Here is a 23,481-nt window from a genome sequence, read left to right on the forward strand (position 1 = left end):
TATGTTAACACTGCTGTAGGTAAACTGGATAGTTGCACAGTTTTGTTAAGAAGATTCTCTGAATTTTCTCAGCATCTGATGTGTGCTGTTGTGACATTTATGCATATTCTGCATCAGGTTCAGCAAGGCATTAATTATATCTTTCAACTTACTTGCCTTGTGTTAAACGTCACCTACAACTGTTTATATTATGTATCGATTAAACCACTTCACACCTCAGCAAGCACTTCAGTGTATAATTGTGATTCAGCTGCATTTTAGGCAGATTAGTTAAACTAAAATCAATGGTTTCACTGTTCACAATCTGCTCTGCTCGATATCATTGTCTTTCTCTTGTGCTGTAATGACATTCATTATTACTCAAAAAAATCTGAATGTGTGGTTGCTGATCTGAACATTTCACCTCCGATTGTACTTTGAATTCTGCCATGAAATATTTATTGCGCTTAGCTCAAAGTTGTTTTGTGCTTAGTGGCCAGATTAAATATGAATTATGATGGATTTCATCATATAAATGGCTGAATTATACATTAGCATTGTTCATAATTCAATTCCGAGTATTAAAGCGGTATTTACACATTGTGCAGAGAAATATTGGGATCGTTTGCCATGTCATTTTGACAGTTAAACATGCCAGCGGGCACAGCTTACTAAAGTGGCACGATGTCTATTAATATGCCCGTGAAACACCATTTCTCAGACCTGTGAGGACAGCGGCCGTGACATCTGCCAAGAGTTAGTGCTTTATCCATACTGTATCTCCAACAGCCCATTCCATCTTTTTAAATTTGGTCTCCATCCTACTCTTATTCTTTCTCATCAAGATTCTCTTTGACTTTTTTCCCTCAGCTATCCCCTCTGCGTCCTCCCCTCCCTATGTTGTTTCTACAGTACAAACAGGGACAGAAGACCTCAGTGGAAAAAGCTGCGAGCGATTATTCTTCACTCCAGAGTCTTACACTTGCATTTCTGCATCTCTCACTTATTCGCTGGCCTCCGCCTCCATCTCTTAATCTCTCCCTCTCGTTCGTTCTCCATCACTGGCAGCGGTTATTTTTATCTATTCTGTGGGTTTGCTGGTGAGTGAGTGTACAGGTTGTAAAAGTTCTCACTGGTGGATTGTGCCCTGGAGAACACGTCCAGATGATTCCTCACTCAGGAAATAAGGGGAAGTGTTTACAGCTTGTTTTCTCATGCGGTACAGCACTGCGATTGGACTTCTGATGTATGTTAGACTGGTGTTTAGTAGAGCTTGGTTAGTGGAATATAACCATTATATTGTTCTTGAGCATTTTTCTATTTGAGCACAAATTATGAGCATAGCTCTTTAAAGACCCTTGACATCATTATTGGTGTTCAGTGGCTTATACTGTAGCTTATATCTGGTAGCTTTAAGGCCATCTATATTAGGACTCTCCCCGACTAAAGTTTTTTCTAGTTGACTAGTGGTCATCCATTAGTCGACTAATCACACGTTTATATTAAAGTGATTAATATGATGTTAAGCCATAATAAGCCCTTAATATATATGGGTGTGATATAGCTTATTTTGTGGTCAAGCTTGTTGCTGCACGATGCCGTACTTTGATATGTCCTGCCCTAATATGTCCTTCCTTGTTCAAAAAAATAATTTATATATATATATATATATATATGTATATATCTCACAGGAAGGACAACTGTGCTTGTGAAATGATTTCCTAGGGTTTTTTCCTTGAGAAGTTCTTAAAAAGTACTTCAGGTTTAAAATGTTCTCGTTAAGCTATTTTTTCATCTAATAAAGAATCTATTTAAAGATCTATCAAACTTGACATTATTCCTGATTTGCTTGAAGGCAGAGGTTGGTAAATAATCAGTATTTGCTGCTTCGTAACACCTGACGATTATCTTATAATGCTTTAAAGGTCTTTGACATTATTGGATATGCAGTTGGTTACCCTTTGTAGGGGAGACTGTTATGTAATCCAAACTAATTTACTTCTTTTAATTATAATGTTGTCATTGAGAGTGCATATGATGAAATACAATTACATCATGCAGTTGAACAATATGAAATTAATATTTACTCCTCTGTTGTGCAGAGCAAGTAAGAATTGACATCATGATTTGTGAAGTTTGGCTGGAGTGGCACCCGACACATCCTGGAGCCAGCGGTGCATTATCTGCTGGCTTGCTCATGCTCAGCTAAAGAGCAAATGACAATCTGCTTACAGTGTTCGTGATCTGTCGTTTGGAGCGCTGCCGGGGCTTTACAGAATTGCAGTGGCACTGCAGCAACAATGCAGCTATGGGGACTGGAGAGACTAAGTGAATTAGCATTTAAATCACATCTGACCTGAACTGTGCAAAATAAAATTGAGCAAGCTGAACGCTTATTAGGGGAGGTTGAAGGAGAACCGCATGGTGGGGAGGGAAAGATTAGAAGTGTAGAGTTTGAATACCTGATCTCCCCAAGTATCGAAGCTAAGCTAACCCTAAAATTTGGTCAATAATTTAAACAACAACAAAAAAGGACTACTTGTTGATAGAAAATTAGACCATTGCATTTTAAATAAGCAATTAATAACTGTATTGTCATTGTATACCATAATATTATATTATATTTGATACATCAGGCTTTAATGACTCGTGTAGTATGATATAGGTCATGAGAATATGGAGGCACAAACTGGGCAAAAATATGTAATTTGGCACAGATGTTGCTATTTTTATAAAATAAAATAAAGATACTGATCAAAGTGTACTCTTGCTGTTTTTCTGTAAGCTTTTGAGATTGCTGAAAAGAAAACTGCAGAAAAGATGTTGTTTGGTGGCTAAAGTATGTTTTTATTTACCGTATGTTTTAGTACAATGTAACTACTGTACGTCACCTTAAAAAAAGTGTAACCAACCAGAATGATGAGTTAGAGATCATCTTTTAAAAGCATGGTGTATCATTTTTTTCTCAAAAAAAATTATTAATAAAGAATCAAGTAAAGCTTGCTTCAGTTGCTTCAGTAAGTGTTCATCTTGAGATATTACTAACACTATAAAGTTATTCTTGCATTTATTTTAGAACAAAAAGTACAACGTGTTCCTGGATCACCATCTTTGTTGATCCTGGAACAAAATTCCAATCAGATTTGAGAGACAAGCTTACAGTTTGTCAAGTTAAGGCTTACAGCCAGGGTTAGGTGCTTCTACATCAGTGTTATTCATCTATTATTTCCCTCTGCATTTAGGGATACGTTATTGGTAGGGTTAGGTTTAGGGGTATGGATATGGTTAGAACTACATTTTGGACAGTAATTTTGTTCCAGGATCAGCAAAATATGTTGATCCATGAACATGTCTTACAGTATGTTTCAAAATCGAAAATAAACCCAAATAAACATCATGAGGGGGAAAAAATCTGTTATGTAATCCTGAAAAAAGCAGCCGGTAATTGCTTACTTTACTCTAGATAACTTTTTTCAAACATACTGTCTTCTGTTTTTGAGGAACTTAATGAGACACTGTCTTTTCAGACCGTGATTCAAGTAGATGCAGCTGACATGCCGATAACTCTGTACTAATGCGACTTAAAGTAGCCTGTAGCCTGTACCCACTGCCTTGTCAGGTCTGCAAGTTCCATTACTCAAATAAAGTCAAAGTGGCAGCTAAATAGTGCTTGTTCGGTAACATAAAGGGAGTGATGCACCTCCTGAATAACCTTTTGTCCATTCTCCCTATAACATATTAATATTTTCTTTCAGTATGAAGATACTAGAAAAATCATATGTATTTTATGGACATCAGGATTTTTAATAATTGTTCTTGAGCCTCAAGACTGCTGAAAATCTTTACCCTGTGTATAATGAGATTTTAATGACTGTTTTTCTCAGATTTGAATATAAACGATTATTGCATTGCACTGAAGATGAAAACGAATCACCATCCCTTCTCTCCCTCGCTCTCTAGCGCTCTTTTGTACTGCAGTATGAGTTTTGATTCACCTCCTACTTTATTGCCAGATACAGTATGCAATTTAGTCCACCAGCTTATATTGAGAAACTTTGATGCGCAAAGCCTTTTTACAGCAGATGGTTTCAAAAGGGATTTGGGAATCATTGCACCCTTACAGAAACAATTTCCTAGAAAAGAGCCATTTTAAAAGATTAAGGAGGTGCTGTGTCTGGGGTTTAGGGAACAATAAGATCCCCAATGGCAACTTAATTTGTCTGAAAAAAAAATTGCAGTAAAGAAAACTGCAGTAAAGATGTTGTTTGGTGGCTACAGCAGAGGACCCCACCGATTTGCATCAGCGACATTCAGATGGTAGGGTCATAATTTCGCACCACCCAGGCTGGTGGTGGTAGTGTGGGGGAGATTTTCTTGGCACACTTTGGGCCCCTTCAATTAGATAGATTTTTATTTGTCCTCAAGAGGAAATTTTTTGAGCATTGTTTAAACACCATAGCCCATAGAGTATTGTTGCTAACCAGTTTCATCATGTAATGACCACAGTGTGCCCATCTTCTTTTGGCTACTTCAGCAGGATAACGCACCATGTCACAAAAATCAAATATTCTCAATCTGTTTTTTTGAACAGCACCTTTTTGAATCTATGCCACAAAGAAATAAGGCAGTTCTGAAGGTGAAAGGGAGTCCAACCTGGTACTATAGCAAGGTATACCTAATAAACTGTCTGGTGGCTGTTTATATTGCAATGAAGTTGCATTTTAAGGCAGTGGTTCTTAAAATGTTTTGAATTGTCTGTACTGATACAGACAAGAAAACAACACTAAAAGACATTAATAAATCATAGTATATCATGGAGTTGACAAATAAATACTTTTAAAAAGAGAAAACTTCCAAAATTGGTTATTGTTGATGAATGCAGTTTGTCCTAGAAACTTTACAATATTCTGGTATATTAAAGAAAATATTACCCATGATACAAAATCTATGAGTCACAAACATGATTTGTCCTTTGTGTAGTTATTTAATGGCTAATAAGAGCATTAAACCATTCCAATAAAATTTGGATAGAAAAATAGACCCCTTTTCAGTTAGTAAACATGGTGACATTTTTTTTGTCGGAGGAGCTTAGGTGGAGGCAGAATGATTCCTCTGGCCGCTTAAAGGTGCTCTAAGCGATGTCACGCGTTTTTAGGTCAAAACATTTTTTGTCACATACAGCAAACATCTCCTCACTATCCCCTAGATGCCTGTCTCCTGAACACACTGTAAAAAAATGTGGTCTCTGCAGACACCCCAGGCTCCAAAAACGGCAACAAAAACAACTGGGCTAACCCGCACCACAAAACATAACAAACTGTACCAGCCAATAACCGACAAGAAGGATTTGGGGGTGGGGTTTGGGGGGTTAGTGCGGGGTTGAGGAGGAGGGAGGGTCTAGCTAGCCTCCATTTTGTTTGACAATACTTTAAACGTGAACAAGAAGTGACATCACCCGACATCGCTTAGAGCACCTTTAACTAACGCTAGTTAGCAAGTTTTTATAGCTTGCTAGTTAGCAAGTTTTGAATGACTGAAGAAAATCCTAAGTGCCTCACTGTCCAGGACTGCGATTGTTATTTGCAAAAGTTAATTTTAACGGACGGAACCAGATTGGCCGACCCGTAGGCCTACACGCTTACTCAATGGATGGACGATCTGACAGGATTACCTCCGGTTGAGTGGCGGTTGAGTGGCCTGGCTTCTACACCTACCTGAAACCGAGCATAAAGAGAAACTGAGGGCATATAAATCTTTAGATGGCTATAACTATTTGCTGAATGGTCACGTACACGACTTGTGTGGTACGATCCAAAGTTCTGCCAAGTCAGCATTATGCTAGTCAGCATAGTCATAATTAATGTGATAATCTACACCTGTTTGCGCAGGTAACTGACTTGATACGTCCACTAAAAATCATGATAACACTTTAGTTTAGGGTCCAATTCTCAGTCTCACTACTAACTAGTTGCTTATTCGTATGCATATTACTAGGAAATTGGCTGTTTTATTAGTCCTTAAACCGTATCCTAACCGGACGCGATGCGATAAGATTCAAGCGACAAATAATCTGTCTGTCCACACTAGATGTTGCTGCGAGATGCGCAAAAATAAATCAAAACCCACAGCCAATCAGAACAGCATGTTGACGGAGTCTTGCGGCAAGTGCACAGCAGAGAGTAATCTTGACGGCACTCAAGAAAATTGATAAGTAGGCTACAGTACATTATCAAATACACAAATATTATGCCTACCATTTAAACATTATTCAAATACATAGGCAACTGAGTTACTAAAAAAATCTTTGTCAAAGAATACACTTGTTTGTTAACAGTTCGAACATTCTTGTTTCCATTTGTTTAATTTCAAGATCTGAGGTGAATTATCCATTGTTGCTTTTACAGCTACAAAGCTGCGAGCACTAAATGACATTCAAAGTCACATTACAAGCGTTTAACATTAAATAAAGCACATAAACCTGAGATAAGTATCTGAGATTATCATTGCCACACTTTGCGTTTGTTGCTCCAGCCGCGACGTCGCAGAAAAATAGAAACCGTTTCTAAAACAGAATCGTCACGGCTGGTTAGGACAAAACTTCAAAGATACCTTTTATCGTGTGTCGCGGCGTCGCGTGTTAGAACACGGTGTTATAAAGCACATTTTAATACCTTATTCTACATGACCCTATTCTAGATCCGTTAATCCTACCCAATACCTAAAATGAACAATTAGCTACCATACTAACTTAATAAGCAATAATTAGGAGTTTATTGAGGCAAAATTGGACCATAATCTAAAGTGTGACCAAAAATGGGTCAGAAAAGTCAGTTCTACCAGAAAGACTCTGGAGAATAAATACTGTGACAATAAATACATTTATTGATAGCCCAGCAAGCAATAAAGTTCTTTGGCGTCGACCCCGTCCATAGCTCGCAATCCGAGGGTCCGGACTCTGCATTTCCTGCCTGAAGACGAAGGCAGGGGCGCAGCCGACCCCCTGGGAGGTATAGGAAGGGACCATCCTGGTGATGGAGGGGAAGGAACCATCTTGGAGGTGGTGGGGAGGATGGAGGTAAATGAAAGCATCAGCATCTGATAACTCAAACATGTGTAAGTACCGGTCTTTTATACCGCAAGTATTAGACATGATTGGATAGATGAGAAGGTAATAAGTGACGTAGCAATTGAGTCTTCCTGGCAGAATTTAATGCTAAAGCTTCCATATCTGAAAAAACCCTTTAACATACTTTGTTTGCAGATGCTGTTTTGATATTTTGTTACTTAATGCATTCATACATTTTTAAGCGTGACATCAGTGTCCAAATACTGTTGGGGCCACGGTTATATAATGCTGGTCAAATTCATCTCATGCAGGTGTTAACAGTGTTAGGGGAAGTTAATGTATTCTTTGACTCTGCATTAGAGTCAGTTACTCTTCAAGAGTGAGCCAGCCTAAACTCTTTGCATTATCAGAGCTGGAGATCAATCCTCATTAGCATACTGCTCCCTAGCAACCAGAACATGAACAGGACATCTGTTGTTCTGTAATCGCTTCCGTCAAACAATGCAGAAGAACAACAGATTGCATCATTACCTGTCCCTCTCTTCACCCTTTGACCTGTCTTATAAAGGTCGCTCAGAGTAAACCTACAGACTATAGTGTTAATTGAACCCAGTGGCTTGACTCGTTTGAATCTGTTCACCAAAAAGATTAATTTACGGATAAATTTCTTCAGCTTGAATCATTATGCCAATTCAATTATGAGTAAATCATTTTATCATTTACCCAAAATATTCCTTCAAAACACTATCATTTAATTTATTAGTGGATATTATTACAGTCATTCACGTATAAACTAAAACAATGAATGCAAATAAAAAAAAAAACATAGGTTCTCCTTCCTTCAATGAGCCACCGAAATTTGTCTTTCACAGGTTTTAGTTCTGTGGGCTATCATTAAGACAAAAGAAAGACTCATTTATTTATAAATTAAATGCAATTCAGTCATACTTTTGGGTTTATATCTTTAAAAAAAGCAAGACGAAAATCTTTGCGAACTATCCTTGATTGGGAATCTCTGTACTGAGAGATTTACTGGAAAAGCTATCATGTGGCTGAGCTTCTGTCACGGTTCAGAGAATGTGGTTAGGTTAGTAGCATCACTACTTTAAGTTAGTTAGTCCGCAGGACTGCATGAAAGTGAGAAAGAACGATTCATTCACTTCATTCATATCAGAGTCGACTGAAACACCACTACAGCAAACTCATCCATCTTTACAGTAATTCAGTTTCATTTATCTTCAACACAGTGTTGCAGTACATATGTGCGCCATCCCTGCTTCAAGACCATTCTCCCAGGTCAGAATCCAAGCCACTTATTTACTTACAAGCCACGTGTTGTCAGTCATTACTACAGTCTGTTGTGGTGCATGCTGGCTGGGATGTTGTAAGTCTCATTTCGTGGGCAGGTTGAGGAATGATGTTGTTAGCCAAAGGGCCGCCTGAAGGTTAGTGTTCATAATGATGGATGAAGAAGCTTATTGCTGTAGTGTTACTCTCACACCATGGACAAAATACCAGGAAGTCAGGTGTGGGGAAATGACCCATCCTCCCAAACTGTTCATTATAAAATAAAACCTGAAGGAAATTACTGTCCTATCTCCTTTCTCAAAGCTCTTTGTTAAATTCACTCTTGTGTCCTTTTTACCCTTTTCCACATCCCTTCCCTAGGGTTCAGGTGTTTCTATTAGCTTACTTGATTAAGTGGAGGTAGATTGTCTTTTTCCTACGGGACCTTTTGTGATATATGCAATGAGTTTGAGCGGGGATTGTGGGATACAAATGATTGGCTGTGGGTTTAGCGGATATTCAGAGGGGCACGGCTGGTTCAGAAGCCATTGCTTTCTCCGGCTTGCTACAGAAACTCTTGACAATTGAAACTTTTAAATCTGAGATAGAGTTGTTGCTCATCTATCATGCAGTGTTGTCATCCCACGCAGAATTTTCCATTATAGCCACTAGATAACTTATCACAAATGGGCTATGAAATATGAGGCGAGTCAGTTCTTGGCTCGCTTCATTTCAAAGCAGATGTTTTCTGAGGACGCTCTCCTACAAGCAAGTATCCTACAGCAGTGTGCTAAACTGGTAATTAGCTTTGTTTACACTCGAAAGAAGCGTTTTTCCATTCATCCTCCACTTCCTCCTTTGAGAATGATTGATAATAATGATACTTTTTGCATCATTAAAGAAATAGTTCACCCTAAAATGAAGATTTTGTAATTATTTAATTGCTCTCGTGTTGTTGAAACCCCATATGACCTACTTTGTGTGGATCACAGAAGGTATTTGTATTTATTTATTTTTTATCATAATTTTTTTAAAGAATGTCCAGGCCAGTCTTTTTAATATTGTTTTGTGGTCTGGATCAGCACGCATTGTTCAACTGATAGAGTTAACAGTGCCATGGGAGGATGCGGTAGATGAGGCATATGAGAGAAAGAAATTGCGGTATGCTCATCTGGCCACTGAAGCAGAACAGCGAGGATGGAGAGTCCAGGTTTATCCAGTGGAAGTGGGTTGTCGAGGTTTTGTGGCACACTCTACAACCCGGTTCCTCAGAGACGTCGGATTCAGTGGTCAAGAGTTGCGTCGCACAGTAAAGAACTTATCTGAAGCAGCAGAAAGGAGCAGCAACTGGCTGTGGTTGAGACGGAAAGATTCTAGCTGGCTGAGTACAGGCCGCCATGCTACGGTTTCGTAGAATTCTTGAAAACTTGAAGGGTGTTGGTTTATTTGTATAGGTTGTATAGTATTTACAGTCATTACGTTCCTGTGTATATTGCGTGAATGACGGGATGTTGGGCAGATATTGTGTTTTGCGGTAGGTGGTATGCTATACGGAACCGTTGCCACTGAAACTGCATATTAACGCACCAGTGGGGCTCGACAGCCTTAGTCAAACGGGTTGGCGCGTATGGTTGGGTTGCGGAGAGATTGTGGTTAGGTCTCACCAGCACTGTTGGTTTAGTTGTAGAGGTTGTATAGTATTTACAGTCATTACGTTCCTCTGTATATTGCGTGAATGACGGGTGGTTGGGCAGATATTGTGATTTGCGGTAGGTGGTATGCCATACGGAACCGTTGCCACTGAAACTGCATATTAACGCACCAGTGGGGCTCGACAGCCTTAGTCAAACGGCTTGGCGCGTATGGTTGGGTTGCGGAGAGATTGTGAGATTGTGGTTAGGTCTCAGCAGCAAGAGGGAAGTAGAGGTCAGTAAGCTGGGCTGAGTTGAGTGGGGGACGGAGGGGGCTGACTCTGGGACGCCAGAGTCACTGTCGAGCCCTCTTGAGGTGTCGTGGGCTAGTCGACGAAACACTGAGGACGGAAGGTGCCCACTTGAAGACCCTAGAGATGTTCCCTACTCCGCTCAATCCAGAGGGTTGTTATGGGGGGACCGCACTGTGGTTGCAGCCGTTGTGTGTGCTGACGCGCAAATACACTATTAACACCAGACAGAAGGAGATTCACGTCACCAGATGGAAAGAAGCGTAAATGGATGGAGAAGCATAGGTTACTGTAAAGCTACGTCTTAGTTGGTGCTTATCTTGGCGAAAGCCGAGTACAAATCAGCATGAAGTTTTAACATCTACTCTCGTGTAATGGAAATCAGTGAATGATAACTGGGGCTTTCAAAATGACAAAAAAAAATCACGTTTTCCAGTAATTAACTGCTTACATTTGGATCTGTTCCTTACACAAAGTTATTAAATGGCTTTAAGGGTGCTTTCACACATGGTTCGATTGCCTGGTTCAAACCCGATTTCGATTGCTGCCCCCGCTGGATTGTGTTCACATTAGATTATTTCTGTCAGAACTGCATTTAAAGCAGCAGCTGTTTACCCCTGTTGCATGGTTACGAGAACGCAGGAGATGGTGGCAAAATGCATAATGGTGCTTACCTCACTTTTAGATTTTGGTTTTTGATCCTTTGGTTTCCAAAGCATCAGCACATAATGGCACTTATGTCTGTCTGACGCGAATGTACTGCAAATGTTCTAAAGAACACGGGAGTCCATTTCTGCTGAAGAAGATCAGAAATTACATACACATTCTCTCTGCTTGCAGTACGTCAGTCACGCTTGTCAGGAAAGTGAGTGAAACACACTCAAACACGCAGTTTTATCAAATCATACGTCATTAATAGAGGTTCACTTCTGCGATTTACTACGATTGCGTTCATATCAGCAGCAAACCGTACTTGATTTCACATGAACAGTACCCTAGGCCACCCTTTTTATGCAGACTGGTATGGTTCACGGGTGAACACCCGAGTTCGTAAAAAAGAGTTAACATCATCCAAATTAAACGAACTCTGACATCAAATGAACCCGGATATGCACCAAAAGTGCTAGTGTGAAAGCACCCTAAAAGATTGTGAATATAACAAGCACATTATATGTTTTATTTTCTGACAATTTTATTGTGCTTTTGTGTCCTTTTTGTGACTTGAAAGCTTCAACCCCCTTTCTTTGTCTTTGTGATTTGTCTTCCTGTTCCAACATTCGCATTCAGCTGCAAATGAGTGACATTTCAGAGTTAAATGTGTTAACACACATGTTTCAATCAACAACAAACGCAGAGAAATGAATCACAGTATTAGTGTGTCTTTTAAAGCGAGCCATGTTTATGCAATAAATGTATTTATCATTTTTATAGATATAGGCATACTTTTGCATTTGCATTTGACTCTAAAGGAGAAATTGTATTGTTGTTGGTAAGATGCATCATAAATCATGAATGTGATTAATGGAGAACCCATCAAAAGTTTGGACCATGATTGTTGGCATGTGAAGTTGAAAACATCTTCAACAAGTTCAGCTCAAGACCAAATATTGCACTTAATCTTGTTCCATTATGTTGCTCCATCTAGCTGTTTTTTGACACTTGAATACATCCTGTGAATGTCCCATAAAAAACATATCTGATTTTGAGTCTGGTCTGGTGGACCGTTATTATACAGGTTTTCCTTAAGATTAGCTAGTCAACTAGTCATTCATGCCACCCACCAACAAGAGGATTATGAAAATATGTAGTTTTACCCATCTAGATGAAATATTGCTCATTCTTGTCAGAGTGAGTAATGCTCTTTTTTCTACTAGCTAATTAGTCCTTCTGCGTATGGTTGCCATTATGCATGAGCATTTACAAATCCATTTACAAAGCTCTCTTTTTTTTCTCCAGTTCGTGGCACAGCCAAACTGTCAGCAGCTCTTGGCCACACTATGGTATGATGGATTTCCTGGCTGGCGTCGTCGTCACTGGGCTGTTAAGCTGGTCATGTGTTTCATTATCGGCCTGCTCTTCCCTGTCTTCTCTCTGGTCTACCTGCTGGCTCCCAAAAGCGCGCTGGGGCTCTTCATCAAGAAACCCTTCATTAAATTTATCTGCCACACAGCCTCCTACCTCACCTTCCTCTTCCTCCTCCTCCTGGCCTCACAGCACATAGCACGCACCAACCTACACATACAGGGCCCTCCGCCCACTGTGGTGGAGTGGATGATACTACCTTGGGTGCTGGGTGAGTATGATTGTATGTGTGATGATGGGTATGTAGGTTGTTTCGCTTGTAAAAATTAGTAATTAAATATATAATGAAATTGCATAAGTAATAAAATCCTGCAATTATAATTAAGCCCTAACAGCTTTCAACTTTTTTGTAGATTATTTTCAGCTTTGATATTTGTATATTTTGAAATTTATTTTAGTGTTTTCAGGCATGTTTTAGACCTTTAAGTTTAAAGTTTAAAAATTTCACATTGACTTACAATTCAAAATATAACTGACATAGATTTAAATGTTTGATTTAATTTGTAATGTTTAACGTCTATTTCATGCATATATATATATATATATATATATATATATATATATATATATATATTATCCTATTATTGCCTATTATAATACGATTAAAATTAAATTATATTTTGTCTAAAAAAACTGTTTAGGCATCACAGCATTATAATGTGCAGTTGATATTCATTGTGAGATTCGATTACATTTAGATGTGTTATTAAATTATTAAGTTATTAGTGTTTTAAAAATAAAAGTGAGTGTTAAATGATGGCAAAGCTAATCTAAATGTAAAAGTGGTGCAAATGAGCATGAACAATTAAATTAACACAGCAATAACTAAAACAAATCTACAAGTGAATTCAGGCATCACAGCGTTAAGTCGGTCACTCTGACGTACGTCTTGACCGAAGAATAGGAATCTCGCTAGAGAGGCCAATCTACTTTGAGTGAAACTAAACAAGGCAATGCACATTGGCGTGCAATCATTTGCATCAGCTGTTCAGCCGCGCAGCGCGGGTATATAATGAGCAGCAGGGGCGATTGCACATCAGCTTTTTGCTTCGGAGCCTAGCACTTGGAGTTCTACAAACTCACAGAGTGTGAAACCAAGGCGAGCCTTTCTTGGACCTCTCCATCCTGGTGCGGGCGCGACAGCACAGCAGCGCGAGCTGTCTTTTTCTCTCTCTCTCCTTTCTATTTTTTGTTTTTGTTCTAAGAGCAAACAAAAAGGCTATTCTAACAGCTGGTAAGGTGCGCAAGTGAGAGTGCTCAAAAGCTGTTTTTACAGCTGGTAAGACCCTACCAGCCAGAGAGAGACAGCGCACAGACAGGTGCACATTCTTGTCTGTGTTCGCAGTTACCGTTCCCTTGCGTGCTTCAGCACCAGCGAGAGCAGTCCCTAAAAGAGCTTACACAGATAGAACGCGTATTTTCAAGATTACTTTCTATCTGTGTGTTTCTGGATGCGGTCATTACCTGGGATCGCGGGATGGTCACGATCACTGCTTCGTGTGTCTGGGCCTCGAACACGACGAGACAACTTTTGTGGATGAGTCATGCACCCATTGTGGGAAGATGACCATTGCGGAGCTGCGGTCGAGACTCTCGTTCCTGCAAAGGGGCGGAGTCCCCGTGCCTCTGCCTCGATCCAACCCTCCCCAGAGGGTTGCTTCGGGCCGTGACACGGGAGACCTGAGGATTTCAGTGAGCGTGCTTCCTTGGGGGTACCAACCCCATAGGAACCTTCATCCCTCTTACGCTCCGCAGCCAGTTGAGGTACCAACGGAACGTGCTGGACCATCCTCAAGCTGTGTACCAGTCGTTTCCTTTGGTGCTCCCCGGGACGATCAGATGTCGATCGGTGCATCGGAGGGTGGGTCAGACCTCTCTGCGGACGACGACTCGACGCCCTGCCTCCTTCGGGTGTGCCAGCGGTACCCGAGTTGGACCGGGAGATGATGGCCATGCTTTCCTGGGCCGTCAGCAGGATCGGGCTTGTGTGGAATCCTCCACCGTGGGATTAAATCCTTCTCTACCCCCCTCCATACCCTCTTGGGACCTTTCCCTGGTGCTTCGAGCATTTCAGGATCCTCCCTTTGAGCCTTTGCAATCAGCAGACTTAAATCTTCTCTCCATGAAGACTCTGCTGCTGGTTGCACTGGCCTCTGTCAAGAGAGTAGGGGACCTGCAGACATTTTCGGTCGATGAATCGTGCCTAGAGTTCGGGCCGGGTGAGAACCACGTTGTACTGGGACCCCGGCCTGGCTATGTGCCCAAGGTTCCTACCACTCCCTTCAGGTACAAGGTAGTGAACCTGCAAGCGCTGCCCCTGGAGGAGGCAGACCCAGCCCTGGCTTTGCTCTGTCTCGTTCACGCTCTACGTCTGTACATGGAAAGAACTCAAAGTCTCAGGACCTCAGACCAGCTCTTTGTCCGGGTGCTGGCACATGGCTCTTCGCTAACAGATATCTGCAGAGCTGCGGGCTGGGCGACACCTAACACATTCGCTAGATTTTATAGCCTACGTGTAGAGCCAGTCTCCTCCCGTGTTCTCACCCTAAACGAGTAGAGGCACTGAGAGGTCCAGCTCTGTCGGCTTGCTGCACCCTACTGTGCACCCTTATTGCTCCAGAGGAAAAACCTGAGTCCTCCAACACCCTCGGCCCGGACATGGCGGAGCGTCCGGCACCAGGCCTTTATCCGCTGAATCCTTCTGAACTGGGTCTAGGCTGGGTCCCATATGTGTGACCCTACGGGGATCACACATGTGTAAATTTTCTCCACGCCTGCTCCTAAGGGAAGCCCGTATCCTTCCCTTGGGCTAAGTCACCCAGTATTTCACATTTACATTTATTCATTTAGCTGACGCTTTTATCCAAAGCGACTTACAATTGCTATATTTCAGAGGTCGCACGCCTCTGGAGCAACTAAGGGCTAAGTGTCTTGCTCAGGGACACATTGGTGTCTCACAGTGGATTCGAACCCGGGTCTCTCAGACCAAAGGCATGTGTCTTATCCACTGTGCCATCCCCACCATTGTTTTCCGCACATAACTCCTTCGAAGAAAGTGGCTTCCACAGCGTTCTCCTTCCTAACAGAAAGGGCATGCTTTCCCAGTGTTATCCAATAATCTCACTGTATGGGGTATCAACGAACAACAGTGACAGATACACTCTGTGTAAGCCCTCTCCTATCGTCCTTCCAGGCAAGAAGGGGTAGAGGCTTGCACAGGGCGCTGAATGGGGTGCAGCAGCTGTGGCGCTTTGGTAGGGATTCCTATTCATCAGTCACAACGTATGCCAGAGTGACCGACTGATAGGGAACGTCTCGGTTACATATGGAAACCCCCGTTCCCTGAAGGAGGGAATGGAGACGTACGTCCCTTCATCACATCTGCTGCTGCCCACCGGGGTGGCCAGCTTATCAGGCTTGGCTCCTCAGCAAAAAACTGAAGTGGCCTCTCTAGCAAGATTCCTATTCGTCGGTCACGATGTACGTATCCGTTCCCTCCTTCAGGGAACGAGGGTTACCATATGTAACCGAGACGTTTGTAGGTCTAAACTGGACAATCGAAATAAAGTTTAACCGTTTTTTAATTTAAATGTAAATATAGGGGAAATGAGCATGCACAATTATTAATGCAATATTATCCAATATATATCCAGTTATATCAACCGATATGATCAAATAAAGTATTTTTCAATAACTGATATATTGCATACCAAGTTTATTCCTATATGTTTTTGTTTTGCACATAGGCTTCATATGGGCTGAGATTAAGGAGATGTGGGACGGAGGTTTTAATGAGTACGTCCATGACTGGTGGAACCTGATGGACTTTGCTATGAATTCTCTATATTTGGCCACTATTTCTTTAAAGATCGTTGCTTATGTCAAGGTGAGCTCCTCCCTTAATTATTGTTGCTCTTGGTTCAGTCATCTTCGCTCATACTCGAATGTACGCGAGCACATGGACACAGACACACTCCAGACTCCATGACCATCTGCAGCTGTGTTAGTCACCCTGCATGGAAGGGTTTCAGCCCACACAAGTCCCTTACAGCATGTGTGTGTGTGTGTGTGTGTGTGTGTGTGAGAGAGTGTGTGTGTGTGTGTGTGTGTGTGTGTGTGTGTGTGTGTGTGTGTGTGTGTGTGTGTGTGTGTGTGTGTGTGTGTGTGTGTGTGTGTGTGTGTGTGTGTGTGTGTGTGTGTGTGTGTGTGTGTGTGTGTGTGTGTGTGTGTGTGTACATTTGTGAGATGAGAAATCCAATGGTCCAAGCCATATAATTTATGTTTTGCATTTTTACATGTTTTCAAGAAATGCATTTAAAGCTATAAATGTTTGTGTGAATGTTCCTGACTACATGTATTATCCTATTATAGTATGATTTCAAAACATGGGAATAGAGGGGGAATTTATGAGTCAGTTAATATTGTGGTCTTAGTCCCAGTAGAGAGCAGAATTTAAAGCAAGAAGAGCTCGGTCATGCCTTGCACTCAAAAGCCATGCCCACTGAAACATGGAATTGAAGGATGGTGCAGAGGGAAGAAGCCGTCTTGTTCCACCCTCAAGTTGTGCAAGGCAAAAGCTCAGGAAATGTGCAAGAACCCGTTGACTCAACTGCCTGGAAAAACAATACAAAAACAAAAACTAATGGATCAGTAGTTGCTGCATTAAAAATGTCAAATTTTTCCTTTTTTTATTTAAAAACATTCTAGAGGGAATTCATTAATGATTTAAACCTGTTGATAGTGTTGTGTCATTTGCATCTGTTGTCTGTATTGTTACAGCACCTGATTAACTCAAGGAATTATGCAAATCAGGTAATGGTGCAAACACGCCCACAAAATTAGTGCTGATTGCAATTTGCATTTAATTTTTTTTTCTTTGCAGTTCTTCACCATTGCAATCTAGGCTCTTTTAAATGGCTAAATATTGCTCGACTACACAGCACGACTTTTGCTCTCCATCTTTTGATCATTTTGATGAATTACTGCTGCCACGATCACTAGAAAATGTACACAAACATACTTTTTAAATACAATTACTGTCAGCTTCTGCAGGTGGTCATAGCGCAGCGTTAACTGCATCAGGCAAATAAGCCAATCCGTTCATGTTTGTGAATTCGATCCATTGAGCCACATTTGCATAAAAAGGAGGCTTATTTGCCCAGAAACAAATGGCAGTGACTTGGCAATGAATTTAAATATGCATGATGCAGCGCTATACCAATGCATTTAGCACCTGCTATGTTGGACTGTGGGTGTTACAGTATGAAAATAAGGCTAAAAATGGACTCTACACAAATATGGACACTCTTGGCCAACCAATTGTAAGGATGGTCCCATTGTACATACACTACTGTTCAAAAAATATTAAGCAGGGCAATCATTTTCCATACTGATAATAATATAAATGTTTCTTGAGGTCCAAATCAGCATATTAGAATGATTTCTGAAGGATCATATCTCACTGAAGACTGGAGTAATGATGCTGAAAATACAGCTTTGTCCTCACAGGAATAAATTACATTTAAAAACATTAGTTATTAAAATAGGAAGCTGTTTTTACCATATTTTTGATAAAATAAATGCAGACTTGGTGAGCATAAGAGACCTCTTTCAAAAATCTAACCAACCCTAAACTTTTGAAAGGCAGTGTATGTAACATGCATTCTTGCAGTACTTTTCCATCATGTTTGTGTAGCTAGAATCCCTTCTAACGCTGAAACTAAATCATGAAATAAGTAGCAATATTTCTGAATGTTTTTATGTTCTCTCCAGTATAACAGTTCTCGTCCACGAGAGGAATGGGAGATGTGGCATCCGACCCTGATCGCTGAGGCTTTATTTGCCATTGCTAACATCTTCAGCTCGCTTCGGCTCATCTCCCTCTTCACAGCCAACTCTCATCTGGGCCCACTGCAGATTTCTCTGGGTCGTATGTTGCTGGACATCCTGAAGTTCCTCTTCATCTACTGTCTTGTGCTGCTGGCCTTTGCCAATGGACTCAACCAGCTTTACTTCTACTATGAGACAGAGGCAGCAGACGAACCCAACCACTGCAAGGGGATCCGCTGCGAGAAACAGAACAATGCATTCTCTACGTGAGTTTATCAGCTTTTATGACCGGGATAGCATCTTCATATTTCTTTAACCCTCCCTTTGTCATCCGTTTGTTGTGTTATTTTGTTCTTTTAGTTCTTTAGTGAATCAGTTTGTTTGAATCAGTAAAAAAACAGTCACAGATTAATAATTGTCCCTGCAGTAAAAAAAAGATGCAGTAAAAAATGTGAAAAAAATACTCTGATTAGGGTATTGGTAGCATTAGCGTAATTTTCATCTAACTGTTAGGGGGACAATAAACAAAAGTTCTCTAGAGCAATTTTTTAAAAGGGACACAAATAATACAGCCAAAATTGTACTTGTAAGGATATGTGTACACAGAGAAAAGCCTTACAATTATTTAATTATTTGCGTCCTCCACATATATAGTATTTTCTTCAACTGCAGCAAGCCCACTGATCTGCCACTTAACATCATATTGAGCAAAACCCAACACAAATATCTACAATATTAGCCTAATATCAGTTCAAACATAGACTTATCGCCATTATAATCGCTAGCATAGAGGACTCGTGGAAAAATACATTGGATATCATCATTTTTTTGTCATGACTAATTTATTAATGACTCAGCATCATCTGTGTTAAAGAGAAAAGAATCACTTCATCCGATGTTTAAAGTGCATAAAATAGCCTTGACAGTCTACTTATCCCAATCGCGTTCCGGGGGGTAAAATCCGGGGGTGGAAAAAAAAAAGGTTTTTGGCAGGGTTTCTCTGGTAAAAATCACATTCTGGGAGGTACATATCACGTTACTGGGGTCTCTTCAGCACGTTTCAACACTTGAACCAGTGTAAACGTAGCCCAATTTTGCGGGAAAACCGCAGACTTTACAACACTATAAAGGGGGAAAGCAGGCAGTGGACCAAAGCACTGTGAAGCAAGGGAGGGGGGACTCAAAATCTTTCTAAACTTAAAACTTATTTTTGCTCAATTTGCATTTGTATTGTTTTACTACTTACAAAATTATTTTAAGTATAATAATACGCACTGTGGTTTTAATGATATTTTCAGTGGTGGACAACCCTCAGATAGGGTTGATCCCATTTAGTTATTTGTTAAAAACTGCTTTCTTCATGACTAGTAAAAGCTTTTTAAAAATCACAAGGAGGTATTATTGATGTATTTTATGCCATAGGATAAAAATATCTTGAGCATATGTTAAAAACAGACCTTATTTGAGGGTTTGTCAGACTTTATTTCACGCATTTAACCAAAAATCCATTCAAAAAATCCATTGACTTCAGGACAATGAAACCACAAGTACAAAAATATGTCATCCTGCAGCAATCTATTGGCCCCCATATAGCTTCAATGTAGTTAACTACATTTTATTAGCACTATGTAGTCAAAATGGTACCTTGACTGTTGTTTGAAGGAATCTTGCTCAACACTGATTGTTTATCACATACATCCATCCTTCCCTGCACGGCTGCTCCATGTCAGGCTCAGTCAATGCTGATGCTCCTTCTGAATATTCATCAAGACCTCTTGCTTTTCCAGTGATTTGTTGATCAATGATACATCGATAACTGCACAATCATCCACCACTGCACAATAACACAATAAATTCAAGAATCACCTCATGAATATTTGAGAGCAAGCGTTGAGAAAGAAGAAGATAAATCTGTGCTGTGTCTCTCAGAAAACTGCAGATGCTCTGTGAAACATAAACACCTGAAACATAAAATATCTAAGCATGTTGTTGAAACGTCCTGGGATTTTCCTGCATTTCCATCAGAACTCTGTTTTTGTTTTTTTTGTTTTTTTTGCCTGCAGCTGCATATGAGCTGTATGTGGCATTACCACACCGAGATATCAAATCCCTCAACTCACATCACATCTGAAGCAGCACAAGCTCCTTCAGGCTTCCTGTGGTGTTTTCTGAGGTTCACTCACAAAGACTCCCCTTCACAGATTAAAGTCTTTGACATCCCATAAGGCTTGAGCCTTTCAAAGAGACACGTTTTTATTAATCGGTATTTTGTCTGCTTTCCCAGTAAAACTTGCACTATTAGCATTTTTAATCTGAGACCATATTGGGGAAAAAGAACAATGTCCCAATAGGGTAAGAAAAATGAACTTGATTCAAGTATTCTCAAATAATTGAAAATTAAATTTTACATTTATTCAGCATTTATTTTTAATAATTACAATGTTTTGCTTCTCAAGTAAATGTATCTGGTTTTTATGGATGTTTTGATATTAAAATTGATATTTTAGTTTTTGTTTTGATATTATTATTATTATTATTATTATTATTATTATTTTGCAGTGCATATCAGCAAAAAAGATTTCTGAGGACATGTCTTACTCACAGTACACTAAAAAAATATTCATGTCTTCCACTTCCATTATTTTGGCCTTTGAATTGGAAAGCTTGAAATGCCAAATGTCGGCTGAACCGGCACAGGATGTGCAGAGCTGCTGGCTCTAGTGGGCTGCCAGCGGTTATGTCACTATCTCTGACAAGTCAGTGAGGTGCTTGAGGCAAACCTGTGTGCTTCCATTAGAGCTCTGCCACGGCAGGTCTGGCACGGCAGTCATGTGGTTTAGGTGCTGGACACGCTTTATTTTTTTAATTTTGTGGCCAAAATATAACATGGATACAGCCTTCTAAATTTGGCCCATTTGATCAAAAAAGTCACAACTATTCACACAGATATAGCCTAGCGATGCCCTGCGGAGGTCACTTGCCTCTTCACATATACTGTGTGTATATACATATATACTGTATTTTGTATGTAGGATGAATAAAGATTTGAGCAACTACTTTGACAAGATCAAATTTTTTATGGTCAGACGACTGGGTCATAGCATTTCTGAAATGGGAAGCCTAGTGTGTTGCTCCAGGTCGCTATGATGACCCCTGTCCACAGCCGAAAGCCCCTACAATGGGCACATGAGCGTCTGAACTGACCTTGGTTCAATAGAAGAAGGCCTTGCTCGTCAAGTCCTGGTTTCTTTTACATTTGCACCATTTACCTGGGAAGAATATACTACAAACTATCACGTGTTATTATTTTTATTGTTTGTTTGTTTTTGGGCCATGGGCACAGAATGAGTCAGGGCAGCCACTGCTGTTGGGAATTAAATGCAGCGAGAAGTCTGTTACAAACAATAAAATATTTGTTCCCCACCTATCCCGGATGCTGCACTTTTCGTTCTCAGCTTTTAGCCTTTTTGTGTTTCTTTTATATGTCTGTGCCACTGAAGTTTCTCCCATCAAATGCTATCACACACAGTTTAATACCTGCTCCCATGCACGATCCACAGTGCTATGTCATTTCTGTTCTGTTCAACTCCTTTTCCCTATTTTCTGGAAACCATATGGTATTTATCTCTGCCAAAACTTTGATGAATGCTGACGATGTTGAATATTTAATGCAATGGGGGGAAAAATCACTATTCCTTTCACCCTAAAGCCCAATTTATACTTCTGCGTCGAACTCACGCCGTAGCTACGTCGTAGGCTGTGCGTAGCGCGCATACCCTTCGGCGTACCCTGACATGCACCTCTCCAAAAATGCAACAACGCGTCAATTCTACGCGGACGCAAGCGCAGTGATTGGTCTCCTAGAACCCCTCCCTCGCGTTTCACATGCTCCCTCTGCATGTGTAATTGCGCGTCAACGCGGACAACAACGCAGAAGTATAAATGAAAACCAACGCGTAGTCTATAGCGCAGCGTAGTCTATAGCGCTCCGTAGCCTATATATATATATATATATATATATATTTATGTAAGCATCAGCTTATTTGAGGGCATATATATATATATATATTTGTAGGCATAAGCGTTGTAAGCATATTTTTTATGCATTGTAAGCACATTATATTTATATTTACTAACATACTTAGAATATGGGAACATAATTTCACATTTTATTGGGTTTTTTTTATGGGGGGTGGGGGTGAATTGTTACAATTGCCCCCATCTCTCCAAGTCATAATCTCTCACATTCACAGTCATTCACACACATTAATAACTTTCACATTATTTCCTAATGAACTGTTTACCCCTGGAGCTTTGTGATCTTCTCTGGCCCATACTTAATGCATCTGTGATGATGTTGCACAATATTCCTAATCATGTTTCTTTCTTTCTTGCCTTTTTCCCCTTAATCTTTCAGGTTATTTGAGACACTTCAGTCTCTGTTCTGGTCAATATTTGGCCTCTTGAATCTTTATGTAACCAATGTGAAGGCTCGGCACGAGTTTACTGAGTTTGTTGGAGCCACCATGTTCGGCACCTATAACGTCATCTCACTGGTGGTTCTCCTCAACATGCTCATCGCTATGATGAACAACTCCTACCAGCTGATCGCTGTGAGTTCTGAGTACAATAATCCAAAGGCCAGAAATATACAGTTTCAGCATCCGAGGATCGAATACGAGAGATGTAGTCTTTTCAATAGGTGTTCACTGCCATTTAAAAATTGATGGTATGGTTTATAGGTTGGTTTCTTCTCATATGTTGTGCTTCTTCTCACTAAGGCTGCATTTATTTGATCAAAAATAATAAAATAATATTTTGAAATATTATTACACTGCTTTCCACTTCAATATATTTTAAAATGCAATTTATTCATGTTATGGCAAATCTGAATTAGTCTAGTCAGTGTCACATGATCCCTCATTCTAATATGTTGATTTGATCCTTTGATGCATAGAAAGTTCAAAAGAAACATGTATTTGAAATAGAAATCTTTTGTAACCGTATAAATTTCCTTATTGTCACTTTTGATCAGTTTAATCCATTCTCGGATTTAAAAAAAATAAAAAATATTTTTTTTAATATAACATACGGTGTAATATAAATATTGTTTGGTTTTACTATATACTATATCAGTGGTCCCCCCCTGTCCAACACAATATTCAAAGCCCCTATACAATATTTCCAGTATGTCTGCCATGATTATGACAAAGCTGTTGTTTTAAAATGTTTTGAAGAAAAGAAACTGGGAGTACTGATATATTTGTTAACCATGATTGATTTTGTGATTGCAGAA

The 23,481-nt window shown here is 40.1% G+C and overlaps 1 protein-coding gene across 1 annotated transcript in view; it reads left to right on the forward strand.

Moving 5' to 3' along the window:
• trpc5a (transient receptor potential cation channel, subfamily C, member 5a) overlaps positions 1-23,481 on the forward strand; it is a 73,068-nt gene that overhangs the window by 41,443 nt on the left and 8,144 nt on the right. The window contains exons 4-7 of the mRNA XM_077205223.1: positions 12,231-12,567; positions 16,103-16,242; positions 18,129-18,451; positions 22,603-22,798. Coding sequence (XP_077061338.1) covers positions 12,231-12,567; positions 16,103-16,242; positions 18,129-18,451; positions 22,603-22,798 — 996 coding nt within the window. The remainder of the gene's footprint in view (positions 1-12,230; positions 12,568-16,102; positions 16,243-18,128; positions 18,452-22,602; positions 22,799-23,481) is intronic.

The sequence above is a fragment of the Siphateles boraxobius genome, unplaced genomic scaffold (assembly GCF_051911475.1).
Source record: "Siphateles boraxobius isolate OS27281-9 unplaced genomic scaffold, OSU_SipBor_1 53, whole genome shotgun sequence".
NCBI classification, from domain to species: Eukaryota; Metazoa; Chordata; class Actinopteri; order Cypriniformes; family Leuciscidae; genus Siphateles; species Siphateles boraxobius.